The 14,134-nt window shown below is 45.6% G+C and overlaps 1 protein-coding gene across 6 annotated transcripts in view; it reads right to left on the reverse strand.

The window, feature by feature from the left end:
- The window catches only part of DOK4 (docking protein 4), a 59,414-nt gene that overhangs the window by 4,030 nt on the left and 41,250 nt on the right, over window positions 1-14,134 (reverse strand). For 5 of the 6 annotated variants that reach the window (XM_088135878.1, XM_088135876.1, XM_088135877.1 and 2 more), the window contains 6 exons: window positions 10,491-10,598; window positions 9,101-9,215; window positions 8,838-8,957; window positions 7,952-8,141; window positions 3,301-3,442; window positions 1,604-1,727 (listed from right to left, as the gene is read on the reverse strand). In XM_088135878.1, coding sequence (XP_087992004.1) covers window positions 1,604-1,727; window positions 3,301-3,442; window positions 7,952-8,141; window positions 8,838-8,957; window positions 9,101-9,215; window positions 10,491-10,598 — 799 coding nt within the window. The remainder of the gene's footprint in view (window positions 1-1,603; window positions 1,728-3,300; window positions 3,443-7,951; window positions 8,142-8,837; window positions 8,958-9,100; window positions 9,216-10,490; window positions 10,599-14,134) is intronic. The other variant, XM_088135880.1, reaches the window with a different exon arrangement.

Here is a 14,134-nt window from a genome sequence, read left to right on the forward strand (position 1 = left end):
GAGCCATACAGGATAGAACACTGAAGCCTTTCATTTGCAGCAGATCACTGCTTAAACAATGTTAGCAAACTTGTTTGGTTCCTCACCCTGATCCTGGCACCCTGGTGCTGAACCACAGGCTGCCAATACTGTATTGGTTTGCCTTGCCAGATGCATTGACTGCTGTTGTACTGCTTTCTGTTCTTATTTACAAATGGTTTTAAGTCTTTGGAAAGCCACCTTGCAGCAAACAAGCATCAACAAACAGAAGGTGCCAAGTTCTCCAGATCTTCCTCCTGCACGCTGTTTTGACATATTTGTGGCGACTGGTTCAGGTTCAAAGGTTAATGGACAGGTTTGACTAGGGTAGTAAGGTTAATAGAGTGCCATGAAATTCTTGAAAGGTTCTAGGTAGACTTCTCTCTCCCAGATCTAAATATGCATAAAAATATGTGCTACCTTACAGGACTGTAGAATTAAAATTAGACATTTAAATTATGCCTCAGCAGGTGATAGCACCTGGTCAGCCTTGTCTGGATTGGAAAGCTAGGTAGGATTATTCCTACTTAAGATGTAGATGGGACACCACCAATGAATCTCAGAAATGGAAGCTAGACTGGAAAGTTGGAAGAAGTCCCAGAAGAGGTTAAAGGCAAATCATTTCCATACTACAGCCAAGTAGTACCTGGATGGCCATGAAGTCACCAAGAACCTCAAGTTCAAGGAGACTTCACTGTTTAATCTAAGTTATATGTAAAACTGATTATTCATATTGCTGTTGTGAATTATTATATAACAGCTTTATTACTACCAAGATCAACTATTATCAAACATAGGCAACCTTTGATTCTTCGCTATTACATTTGAATATTACAAATAGATATGTAATTCCCCTTGGGAACTTTAGGTTAGAGAAGCTATCAGAGAATACTACAGATTCCTGCAACAGAGGAATCAATCAACATGACAGAGAACTACTCTGGATGAAGAGTAGTAAAGGAGCATTCCAAATAAATTAATTCACTGGACAGGATCCAGCCAAAGTTGAGCATTTCTTTCTTAGCTCCAGAGGCAAAATGGAAGGATGTGCTCTGGAAATCAATAGGGTTTAAAAGTGCTTAACTCCGTTTGGACTGAGCCCTGTGTATTAATATGCCAATGGAATACAGGACACAGAACGATTGACTTCAGAATATCATCTCAACGTTGCATTAAATTAGAGCTGTCCTGTCAGCTTGCTTATATTTAGCAGTGTACTAATCCAGAAAAAGCTTTTCACATCCAAGAAGGATGCAAGGGCAATCAGGTAGCAGAGTAAAAGCTGCCTCTGGCTTTCAAAGCACTTTTATAGGTACAGATGCAACAGTCCCTCCACTTAAAAATCAGAACCTCCAGGCTTCATGAGAACTTTTTCTGGGCACCTTGGGAAAAAGTGGGAGTGTAAACGAGGGAGCACCGCAGCTTTCTTGGCTCCATTCAGCAGAGCGCTATCAGCAGTAGCTGGATCTTGAGCAGTTTTATTTTGAAGGCAAGCAGGGGAGTGAAAAGGAGAAGTTCAACAGCAGTAAAACCTTCTTCACCGATGCTTGCGTGGGAAACAGAAGGGAAGAAGATGCAAACTCACCCCCATAACTGGAAGACTCGGCAATGTTCTGTGAGCCAGTAATGTGATGCCAGTAAGCACTGCGTGGCAACATGGTGGTAGGTGTGCAGGGATAGGAGTAATGCTCTGTCCCCTTGTTCAACAACTGGAAAAGAAGGAGGAGCAGGAGTTTAGCTTCCAAAATCTGAACTGCGGATGGTGGGTCGCTGAACAGAAGGACTGTGTGCAATGGGGAAGAGAATCTGTGTCAAAGGACTTCCATAACTGCCTAATCAGAGTTCCCTGAAGGAGTCTCATTGATCTCTATTAGTCTGGCATAAAGGGGGCACTTTATTAATTAATTTAATTAAAAAGTGGTCACAACAACTATGCCTCCTTCATTCCCTCTCCTCCCAACAGTATCTAGCAGTCAAAAGGCTTTGCTACCTTACATGGTCTACTGCAGTGTTTTTCAACCTTGGCAACTGAGATGCATGGACTTCAACTCCCAGAATTCCCCAGCCAGCCAGAAGTCCACACATCTTAAAGTTGCCAAGGTTGAAAAACACTGTCTACAGGAAGCTGCCCTGATACCACCCCATCCAATCTCATGAAGCTTCCTTCCTCCCCATTCACCAATGGGTTGCTGGTTTTCATCTCCCAGTTTGAAAGCATCCATCTAAAAAAGAAAGAAAGCACGACACCATCTAACTCTGCATCGACACCCAAGCTGTGAGAGACAAGCGGAGATCAGACCAGGTTGGTGGACAGCAGGTCTGTCACCCATTCAAGATACATAAGCCAGAGAAGTCCACATTTGCAAAACGATTGTTCTTATTTTACAATAGTAATTGTGGTTTGCAGATCTTGGGCTGGGGGAAAGAGGTATGCATCTGGTACTCTTGCTACAATCTGTGTTTTGGAAGACCTTTCAAGTGGGTGTCAGGAATGACATGGAAAGCAGTCTGGGTACAGAGAGATAACGAAGACTCCTTTAGCGTGGACAGTTCTGGTATGCCCCTGATAAAAGACAGATCTCAGATAACGGAGGGGGTTGGTTTTCATTGTACCTTAATCTAGGGTTGAGGGCTGCGTACAGATCCAAAGAAGTTTATTTTTTATTTTTTGTTTTGGGGTACAGTTAAGGCACTCACTTTCCCCCTTAACTCCATTCATCCTCCCCACAACACCAAAGGGCCAAACATGTCCTTGGCCACACTAGTGTCATCGTAATCATGATCCCACTCTTTGGAGTCCACGAACAGGGCCCCAAAACAGATTTTGACAAAAGGTTGTTCGTCTTAAACCTAAGCAAAACTGACCTAACGTAGTTACTTAATTTTCCCGTTCCATATGACTATTTAATTGCTGTTGTAAAGCAGGAGAGATGAGTTAAAAGATACTTATATCAATTAAAGAAGTTAGACTAATGACACTCAGCACCTCCCTGATGCTTTAAAGAGGTCACAAGCATCAACCTCCCTTCCAGGTCCGAATCCACCTTTTCCACTTCTCTGCGCAATGCAGGCTCGATGTATACAGCTCAGTTTTGCAAGTGATGGATGATTTCTGGACTGTGACTTCCCATCTCTAAAGTAGAACCTTCTACAACTTGGCAGCTTCCCAAAGCCAGCAGGGGCTTTTGGTTCTCCCAACACATTTGGAGGATGCCTGGCAGGGATGGCTCAAAAGCATAAGAATGTCTGCATCCCCCTCCAGCAGCGGCGACAGACACTCACTCTCACGTTCTTCTCCATCTCCATCAGGACGCGCTTGTGCTGCTCGGCAATGGCCAAGGTGGCGCTGTGCACTCTCTGGTAGATCTGCTCGCCCTCCTGGGTCTGAAAGGTGTACAGCCCTTCGCCAGCGTCACACATCCTGCTAAGCAACAAGAAACATCAGCAGATCAAGGAGATTGCCGCAAAAGGGCATGTTGGACCCACGTTCAGCTCATATGCTCCCTGTCCTTACTCCCAAAATGCATAGGTTGGATTCACGTAACAAAGTACACCGTAGACCTTGATGAACCAGTACACAAGGCTCCTATGTGTACAACATGCTATGCTGAAATGAAACCACATGATGGCTTAAGGCAAAGACCTAGGTCATGCAACATGCAAAGGCAGTGGGTGAGCAGTGCCTCAATGTGCTGAATCACTATTACCCAACCCTTTTTAGTCTAGCGCTGGGTGAAACCAGCCACACAGTGCCAACAGAATTGCTTCACAGCTTGCGACACTTGCTAGCAGAGGGAATTGATAGCTGGTGCTCTAGCACGCTTCAAGACCACCAACTGCCATTAGCGGTATGGAAGCTACCAGCTCAGTGGGTATCAGAGCGGTGCGAAGAATCATCATGTTTCTACTTGGTTTTTAAAGTGGGTTTGACTTGCCTGGAGCAACATGGCCTTGCATACCTACAAACCAGCATGTCCTTAGATCATTAACCTGATGGTGGCCCCTGTGTGTCACTCACAGATGACAGCACCAGTTCCCTGGTGGTGTGGCTTAAGTGGGTGACCAAACACCGCTCAGCATTTTTTTGGAATGGTTTATTGAAGACAAAACTATTGGGACATCAGTTTGTGCCATCCCCAGATGAAGGTGATCAGCTCCATTTTTGATTAGGTTCTGATCTAGTACGGACATCCATGGATGTAAGTACATTAAAACTGGCAGCTGAAACATTGCAAGGCAAGCCTCCCCCTTCTAAAGGCACATGCGTGTTCAAAAGGGGTTGAACCTGCATCACAACATTGCAGCCACTACCCTACTGATTTAAACCAATTTCTGTTTCTTTCCACAAGCTAGACCTGTGGATATATATTTGACATTTGCTTCAAATCACTAATAGAATTTTACAGGTATCTTTGTGACGCACATCAGTTATGATTCACTAAGCCACAAACTTGCCCCTTTGTATGTTACACGTCCAACACACATAAAAAAGGAGTGGCTCATGGCTGCCATCTTGACTTTCTTGACCCCCACACCCCTGAATAAAAAGATACTCTGCTCAGATCCATCTTGACATTTTCTAGTTTCCACGAATCTTACAGTAATGAACAGCAACCACGTGGGGCATTTTGACATTTGTGAACCGGAAGCAGATGCAATTATTTCAAGACACTCATGGGGGCTTCCTATATATCTATGGACTGGTAATACCAAAAGAAAGACACTGGTGCAGCAGAATACCGGCTGCAAGGGCAGGTGCAAAATGAGGGAAACTCATCCTCCTTCATTTTTCTGGGGAAAATCTTCCCTCTCCATAAATTGCATCCTAGAGCCTTGGAATGCTACGTGCAATCTACGGGTGGCGTGCAGAACCCTTCTGGCACCAAGAGGTCTCTGAAACTGATACTATTGGTGTGCGAATGCCAGCTGATTCTTGAAATCCAACTGCTCTATGTTGAAGAGTTGTCTCAACCTCCAGGGAGCATTCATGATGTGTGAACCCACCAAGAGGTCATAGTGACAACCATGAAGGAGGAAAGCTAGCCCTAATCCAGATGCAGTGAACCTCACTATGACTATATTTGCACGACATGCTGACACATGGCTGGTTGAACTTTGGTTTACCAAAGAAACTTGAATTATTGCATCGACATGACCCCCTGAACTAGAAGCTAATACACAGGCTGGAATCACCTGCTAGGCAAAAATGGAACTGGCTAGTTTGTGGCTTAGTGTCATGTGTAAACCCTGCCAGTAGAGTCAAGTCCAACTCCACTATGGATTCATGGCCTCTTCCAGTTGGTGTAGGAGTTAACTCACTCTTTGAGAGCCCTGACACACCCACTGGGATACCAGCATTCACAATCACTGGGGGTGTGATCTAGATGCAGGTCGGCCAGAAGATCAGGAGACCTTGTAGGGTTAGCCTGCCTGCCCCCCACATCACTATCCCCCAAGCTGGGCACATAGTTTTAAAGCTAGCTAAATTTATCAGCAGGATTGTGCCAGCCCTTTATTCATCACAGGGAGAACTACAAGCAGACTACAAATAAAGTCAGAAGAAGATCTGCAAACAGTGGTTTGGGACAGCTATGACCAGGAATAACACTAGTACAGACAGTTAAATTGAGTTATGCGCAGCCTGGAGTGGCCCGAGAAGGCAGTTGTTGATCTACATTGCACATGGATAAGCTTTTAAACAGATCACAGATTTGTCCTCCAAAGATCTGGAATCCTCCCACAAACTGCAAAGGAGGAGGGACATGGAACCTGCCTTTTCCTTGGAGATTTTTGCCTCTGGCAGAGGGGTTATTCTTTTGCTTTCACTGCCAGCAGAACAACAGTGATGTTGTTAGAACAGAGTTCCACCGCCTCAGAGCAGGGTGTGGTAACACTGGAAAAATTCCTCTAATCATGGTATAAAAAGCCAGGCTAAATGAGTCAGGGAAGGTCTGGATTAAAAGGGAAAGATCCTATTTCTTTCCTTTGTAGATGGCAATTAGCTGGAGGAGTCCCTCATAGGTGCAGACTGGAACGATCTGAACCAGTGTTTCTCGATCTTGGCAACTTTAAGATGTGTGGACTTCAATTCCCAGAATTCCCCAGCCAGCCAGAAGTTGGGTGGTTTAACCAACTTTAACTTTAAATTGGTCTCAACACTAGTTTAGATCAATTTGCAAAATTTAGTAATGGGGGCCTATCAAAGGAGAAAGCTGAAAAGTCATGGAAATTAGGTTTGGATTCTTACGGGTGAGAGTGAAAATCCTGAAATAAACTGAGTACAGTACAACAAATGGTTGCCTATTTTGTGTAGCGAGAAGCCCAGGGAGGTTTCTTGTACCTAACTATCCACTTGGGTACAGCTTGCCCCTAATCACAGCCAGCAAGTCTTGGCCATGGTTTCTGCTGTATCCCCCATGAAGGTGTGCTCATCTTGCCCCCAAGCCCATGGGTACCCGTAGGGAGCAAGGGGCGATGAGGGGGCAAAGGATAAAATGTGCGTTACAACATAATGAGGTAAGTTCTGCCCCTTTCCTACTTGCATCACAAAGACACCCCTGGACTGGCTTAAGCTGTCCTTACTGTGTCGGTGTTAAGTAAACTTTTCTCCTTTATTTCAGCGCCATCCAAGAGTAACATCAAGGCTTGTCAAATCTGATAGGATGGGCCACCTGATACCTTGTGGGGGGGAGGAGTCAGGTAAATTGTTTATTTGGAAAGACAGAAGAAGCTAGGATCTCTTTATGAAGAAGACAAAACCATCGTTGACTGTTTTCTTTCTCCTTTCCTTCCTAGCTATACCCCATTCCATTTCTGTTTTATGCTCAACTGACGGGGTTATAACAAGAATGGAACTAAAACCAGATCATCAAAATGTCTTTCAATTAAAACTTTGGGCTTATTTTTCACAGACTTTTCTAAAGACTTCTGTGGTAGACCTCAACCATCTTCCAGCTTCCTTTGCTGGCCTTTTCCTCCCACTTCTCCTCTTTCCTTTTCCCTTTCTACAGCAATAACCAGTGAAGGCAAGCTGAAGAGGGGATAGGCCTGTTCTTTGGCCAGCAGTGTCCAGAGGATGGGGTCAAAAAAGTCAAGATGGTGGTCAGAACAGTGCAATTGAAGCCCTGTCCTTTTGTATGTATGCCAATGTCACATGCGGTGCAAAGGGGCAGAGCTTCGATCACCCTGCTGCCACCACCACCTTGACTTTTCCTTGAAGATACTGTTGTCCTTCATTAGAGTCAAACATTTTACAAATGGGATTTTGTCAAAGCAATAATCTCTGAGAACTATATTTTTCCAGGGCATCTAAATAATAAGTATGGACTCAAGTTCTCCAAACACAATCATGAAGTTTCAGTTGGTAAGATGTTCAGGTCAAACAAGGACTTCCGGCACTCTCTTCTCCTTTTCCATAAATCATTAGCTCCAGAAGGTGAACTTCAGGAAAGGGGAAACAAGTCAAAATGGCACAAGCTGAGCCCGAATTTGTAAACCGGAGGCCCACAGGCTGGTGAAGATTTGTTCCCCCTATAGTCAGTAGTACTCAGCAACAACACTAACTGAAGTAAATCCATGCAGAACAGCTGGAAATCAGAGTCCCTAATATCTATAGCCTGCCCTGTAGCCTACCTTATCACTACATTTACATCTTTCCCCTAAGAGGCAAAAAACAGTGCTATTTTTTTCCACCCCTCCTTTATAGTCTCAAAGCAACCCTGTGAAATAGGCTGAGCCAAGAGAGCAATTGCTTTAAAATCATCTACAGGTCTTCTGTGTTATATCCAGTATGGAGGATCTGGAAATTGGTACTTTAATTTGCCCTCCAGGTTCAGAACATGTTAACTTCTTCAGGAGGGCCTGCCTTCTGGGCCAAAGGAAGATCTGCTACACAGGTGCCAAGCCCCCCAAGTGGAGATGAGTACACACATACCGGCCAGCTTCAAAGGTGAACCGCGTGGCATCTCGTCCATAGCGACGCAGGGAACACAAAGGCCAAGAAACAAGCTTGACACGGGGATTGTGCATATCCCAGAGGTAAATGTTTTCATGGGTGATCTGCAACTTGCATTCGCCATAGATATCCAGATTGGGGCATGGCAGGAGGAAGACATTAAACCGGTCTGCAGAAGAAAATGCAAAAATGGTTCAGGACCCCCAACGTTCCTTAATTTGTCTTCCAAAATCCCCTACCCTCTTGTTTCCCAGACTCCAAGTTTGGGGCTCAAATTAGTTGTACCTTAACTTTGAACCCTTTCACTTTGTTTGCCTTTCTGGCTACAAAGGAAGTCTCAGTCAAGGCCACATCTTGATCTGCCCCCAAGCTTTTGTCAATGTTTACTGCCAGCACTGTTCCCAAAACACTCCTAGCACAACTGTTTTTTCCAGTGCCTGTTTCAAAGCAGGTGGCAGCTTCTCCAGCTTGCCTGCCCCGTCCTCTTTCCAAGGCAGGGGCACATGGACCTTTGAGGATGATGGCCACCTTTGATCTTCCTGGAGCACGCCAGGGATGGCCCTCCAAAAGTAGGTAGGTAGGTAGATGGGTAGGTAGGAGGGAGGGAGGCCTGGGACCCAAGAAACTTTTAGATGGGTAAAAGCAAACATATTTCATTTCAGTTGAACCAAAATGATATTAAATGCAATTAATATGATTGCTTCACTCCTTATATAATATTCCCCATCTACGTAGCACATTGAAGATTACAGCTTGGTGACAGCAGGTCTGAAGGCTGCATCAAAACCGAAGACTGCAGGTGGCCCCGGGTCCTCAGGTTCTGCCCCCTGGGTTTGGACTGGCCGAGGAATAGCACCTGCCTTACCAGTTTGCTCACACTGCACTCCAGGTGCCAGCAGATCCGGCTCACCAAGGCTGATGTCATTGAGCCGTGCCCCCAGGCATTCAACGGACAGTGTTTTGTACCATTCCTCTGCTTCCAGCTCTGCAAGATGAAAACCACCCTTTGTCGGCAAATGGCATTCGGGCTGATTGCTATTCAATGCAACCCCACCCATCACATCCAGCTTTGTCAGCCATCACTCCAAGGCAACCAGAAATGCCACCACTGCAGCAGCAGCCTCCTACCTGATTCACAGGTGAACGTCCGAGCTGAGTCATCCATAAATATGATGGCCACAGCTTGTCGCTTGGTCTCCTTGGGCAGCCTTGTGATACATTTCACGTTGCTGATCTCAGTGACCTGGAGGGGAAGCCAGATTCTGTATGGAAGCCCCTTTTCCTGAGGCATCTCCCGGCAAGGTCTACAACCGCTTGCCCTAACTTGGTGGGCAACTTGGTGTTAGGACTGCAACTCCCTAGGTAGAGTTGCAAGGCATCTGGAAGATGCTGTTTGGAGAAGGGTGCCATTATGACTTCCATTCCAGCACAGAGAAAAGGAAAAAACTTTAATTCTGGTTAGCTCCTTGGATCATTATCCAAGGACATCCAAGAAACATGGGTAGAAGAGGGATGGTGGATGCTGGGCAAAACAAGCAACTTTGCTGGGATAAGCCGCTGGAACTAGATTTCTTTATTTTCCAGGTATTCCAGCTTTAGAATTTGAGTGAGGTCTGAAAATGGACAATTATTTCCAGCTACCAGCCATGGTCCAGCTAGGGAGCAAACATCTAGTTGAACTTGGAAGATTTTCAAAAGCTAGGCAGTGGTTGGATTCACTTAGTACTTGGATGGAGGATCAGGTTGGGAAGCAAAAATGTGAAAAAAGTCCCAGAAGAAGGCAGTGCCAAACCACTTGCTGGTATTGTGTTCTCGAAGTCATCAGGAGCAACTTTACCTTACCACCTAGGATCTTCTTGGGTCAAATGAGCCTGGTGCCCTTTTGGCCAGAAGGGCCTTTGGTTGGTCTGGAGGCAAATCTCCAAGCTCATGGGGCAGGCTCCATAGACCTGGCTCCATGGACCTCCATAGACCTGGCTCCATTTTCAAGGAACCTGAGGGCATCAGAATGGGCTGGGGTGCCCAGAGTTTGGCTCAAAGGCACGTGGCTAAGACAATGGGATAGAAGCTTTGGAAGTCACCGAAGAAGCCAGAACAGACCGGCAGTAGGAAGGGATATTATGAAAGGACCACTCCCTCTAACACATAAACAAGGTTATTTTTGCCATGATGGTTCCCTTGGGCAAATATGTTTTTCCAGCCAGCACTGTCACATGAACCACAATGGTGCCCCAGGGAAGCATTTAATGGTAATGAGAATGTCACCGAACTAGGAAATGATGCTGAATTGGAGCAGGCAAATTGCAAATTGGCTCTGAGAAGGAGTCTGCCTCCTTCTGCTCTCAGGAAGGTGCAGGGGCACTCCCTGATATGCTCCATCAATGTTCCCCAACCTGGAACCTTCCAGATATTTTTGGACTATACTGCTGGTGAGGAATTCTGAGCAGTGTAGTCCCAAGACATCTGGAAGGATGTTGGGAATGACTGCTCTAGATCAAGGAAGTTGGGGAGATCTCACCTTTGGGCACCCCCGTAAACACACTGACTTCTCATCTGGGTACTTCTCCAACCTCTGGGGACCTTTGCTGGAAGATTTCCGGAACACCAGCCAGCAACGCCGGTAGATCTGAGTCAAAGAGAGAAAGGGGAGGTGGGAGGAGGAGCAGGAGGATCTGTTTGTATGAGCAAGGTAAAACTCAAGGAAACAATGCCGCACCCGCCATTTTGCAGAGCTGGACACACCCCGGTGGACACCCTTGAAACCACCTTCAGAAATATGTTTGTCTTACCCACATCCACAGAGATTCTGAAGCAGCCGGGAGTTTCTGTTCCAACACCCCCAGCTGCCAGAAATAACAACTGTGCTTTTATGCACATGACTGCATAGCTCAAGAGTTGTGAATCCAAACCCCTTAATTTTGCAGAATCTTTTTTGCACTCATTTCATTTTCCAATTCACTTCCCCAGAGTCTGGGGAAGCTGTTGGACTTTCTAGGAATCTAGTGCTCTCCAGGAATGTTGGATTACAATGCCCATGATCAGACACACTAGCTTGGAGGAAGGCATTTCCAAATGTTAACCATTCACTGAACTGCCCTTGATCTCCATGGGCAGCCAAGATCTTGGCCTTTAATGACTCTAAGCTGGTCTACCTCCTCATTTCATACTATATCAGAATAAATAGCATTGGGATGTCTAAGTCAGGGCCAAGTCTCCAAAAGCACAGAGGAACCTAAGTGGTGGCACAGGCAAGGACAGGGAATGTCTGTGTGGCAGATGGTAGCATGTGCACCATGACATCAACATGCAACTGATGTGACTTACTTGCTTCAAATGTCACGATGCAACTGACGCAAATTACTCATTGCAGTAAAGTCATGATGATGTCCTGGTGTCTTGTAATGGACACCAAGGGTTGATATACAGGATTATGTACAGGCCATAGATGTGAACCGTGTGGCTTAGAAGTTCTAGATCTCAGCAAGGAGGTGTTTCGGAGGCAGAAACTTAGATGCACCAGAAAATGGTCCTTGCCATTTTATATCCATATTTTCTCCCCATATTAGGCTTTCTTTGACTGACACCTAACTGAATGATATGGTGGACTGGGGACATTACACTTCTCACTGTAACAGAATACAAATGTTATTACAAGATAAAATGAACCAGCTAAAAAGGCAAACTTTATGGAAAAGTGGTGGATGAGGAAGGGAATAAAAAGGTACCTATGTAAAAGGGATGCACACAGCTGCATTTTAATTGCTTCCCCTTTTGAATGTTTTAAATAAATTTGTCATCTGCTCAGAGAACATTGATTATTAAGCATAATAATAATAATTGCAAAATATTATTATTATTATTATTATTATTATTATAGATACCAATAATTATAGGTGCCTTAGGTGCAATCCCAAAACATCTGGAAGACCAGCGGCATTGACAAAATCACCATCAGTCAATTACAAAATGCAGCTTTACTTAGAACAGCTTATATCCTGCAAAAATACCTCTAACACCATCAAACAAGAACATCTGCCTATCCCATGTCCTTGGGAAGGAGTAGACAGGTGGATAAAAATGCCAAATTCAATCTGAACATCTGGCTGACTGTGCGACCATCAATAGTGGTAGTAGTAATAGTAGTAGTAGTAATAGTAGTAGTAGTAGTAGTAATAATAATAATAATAATAATAATTAAAAAAAAAACCTTTGGAGGGCTTGGGGTAACACAGAGAGAGGGACACTTCAAAAACCTGTTCCACCATCAGCACATGGACTGCAGAAGCTCCCTGGGACAGCTGAGGGGGCCTGCCTGGGGAGTGGACTGGGGAGAACAGATCACTGCTAATAACGCCAGCTGTAGCCCCGAATGGCTGGAGGCACCACGTTGCCACAGTAGGGGTGGGCAATCTTTTGGTGGTGAATGGCTACCCTAGGGGGTACGAGCACATCACACACGTGGATGGGTGGTGTGGCTTTTTTTTTTTTATATGATAGGCCTGCTTAGCTTCAGTAGATGGCAGTATCTGTCCAACCTTGGCTGATCTCAGAAGCTAAACCGAGTTGGACCAGGGAGCTTCCCAGGAAATCCCAGGGTTTAGGCTACACCAGATGAAGAGGGTGGCGAACCACAACCAGACACCTCCCAAGAAAACTACCAGGATGCATCCAGTAAGTCACCAGCTCAGTTAGGACGAAGCTTAGGCCGATTTTAGGCTCACAGTTTCGTAAACAGTATAGGATGTACACCTGTGGCCCATTTCAAAATACCGGGAACTTGTGCCTTTGGTTTATAGCAGTGTTGTCCAAACTTGGCCACTTTAAGATGAGTGGACTTCAACTCCCAGAATTCCCCAGCCAGCCAGCCATGCTAACCCTAACCCTAACCCAGCATGGCTGGCTGGGGAATTCTGGGAGTTGAAGTCCACTCATCTTAAAGTGGCCAAGTTTGGACAACACTGGTTTATAGGAATCAGAATACACTCTGCTGTATAGTTGCAACTCTCTCCTTGCAGATGTCCTAAGATCACACTTTGTGGATTCTTCATTTGCTCTTAAAAATGTTGCACTTATACCCTGCCTATTTATGTATGTATTTATTTTAATTTCTATGGCTGCCTATCTCAACCAAGTGGGCGGCGACCAATCCTAAAAACAATTAAAACAAGTACATCACAAAATAAACAGATATGGCAGCCGAGAAAAATTATCCTATAATTACCAGTATAGCCTAGAAACAAGGCTCTTTTTCTCTAGAAGCGGAAGGATGCCTTTATGGGAGGGGTGTCTCCAAGTGTGATTCTCCCCAACACCAGCCGCAGCACAGAGCTGCCTTCTCAAATGTGTAGCCCTTCTTTGTTTTGTCTCATTCACAGCAGAATTGATCCGTCACAGGAGGAAATAGCTGCATGTCCTTTGCATTGCAGCACTAGGAATCCCCCGTCTGACAGTGCCCTATGACCATAATCAGGATTCGGATAGACCCCTGAAGGGCGTGAAACAAAACAGAGAGACTGCACCAGCCAGCCGCAGATTAATCAGGAGCTGAGCCTTCGTTTTCTACTTCCAAAGCCAACCTTCACCCAGCTGGTGGCAGGCCCTTGGCAAGCTTTTTCTGGGTGGGCTCAACCCTCCACCAGAGTTTTGGCCAACCACCGACCAGAAACCTGCCCCCAGCCTCCACTGGTTGACTTCCCCTATGCCAACAACGACTGCATGGAGGCTGCCCCCTTACATTTGCAGCCTTGGCTCTGTTTTATTCATCACATGTTCCGTCCATTAAAGGGGGAATGCAGTTAGCATCCTGCAGGAGGGAAGGTCACCAGGGTTAAGGTACGTTACCTGCAGTTTCAAGGTTTTCACCTCCCCCTTCTTGGGGTCTCCAGAAGGAAGGTCAAAATTGCTGGGTGAAGGGGCAAATCCAGCCTTTAGATCTACTTGCACTAGTCAGAAGGCAGCCCTGCTGAATCGCCAGGCTTGCACAGGATCTCTCCATCCTGATGTCCCCAGATGCAGTGAACTGCAATTCCCAGAATCCTCATTCTGCCAAATTGGGGATGCTGGGAGTTAAAGTCTCCACGCACCCAGAGGCATTGTGTTGAGAACAGCTGCTCTGTATCCTTCCCCCACAAATCCTACCCCCCCCATCAAGGGGCTCCGTTT

This window comes from Python bivittatus, unplaced genomic scaffold (genome assembly GCF_059951505.1).
Source record: "Python bivittatus isolate LINGU-HERP-01145 unplaced genomic scaffold, Pbiv_v1 ctg000190_np1212, whole genome shotgun sequence".
NCBI classification, from domain to species: Eukaryota; Metazoa; Chordata; class Lepidosauria; order Squamata; family Pythonidae; genus Python; species Python bivittatus.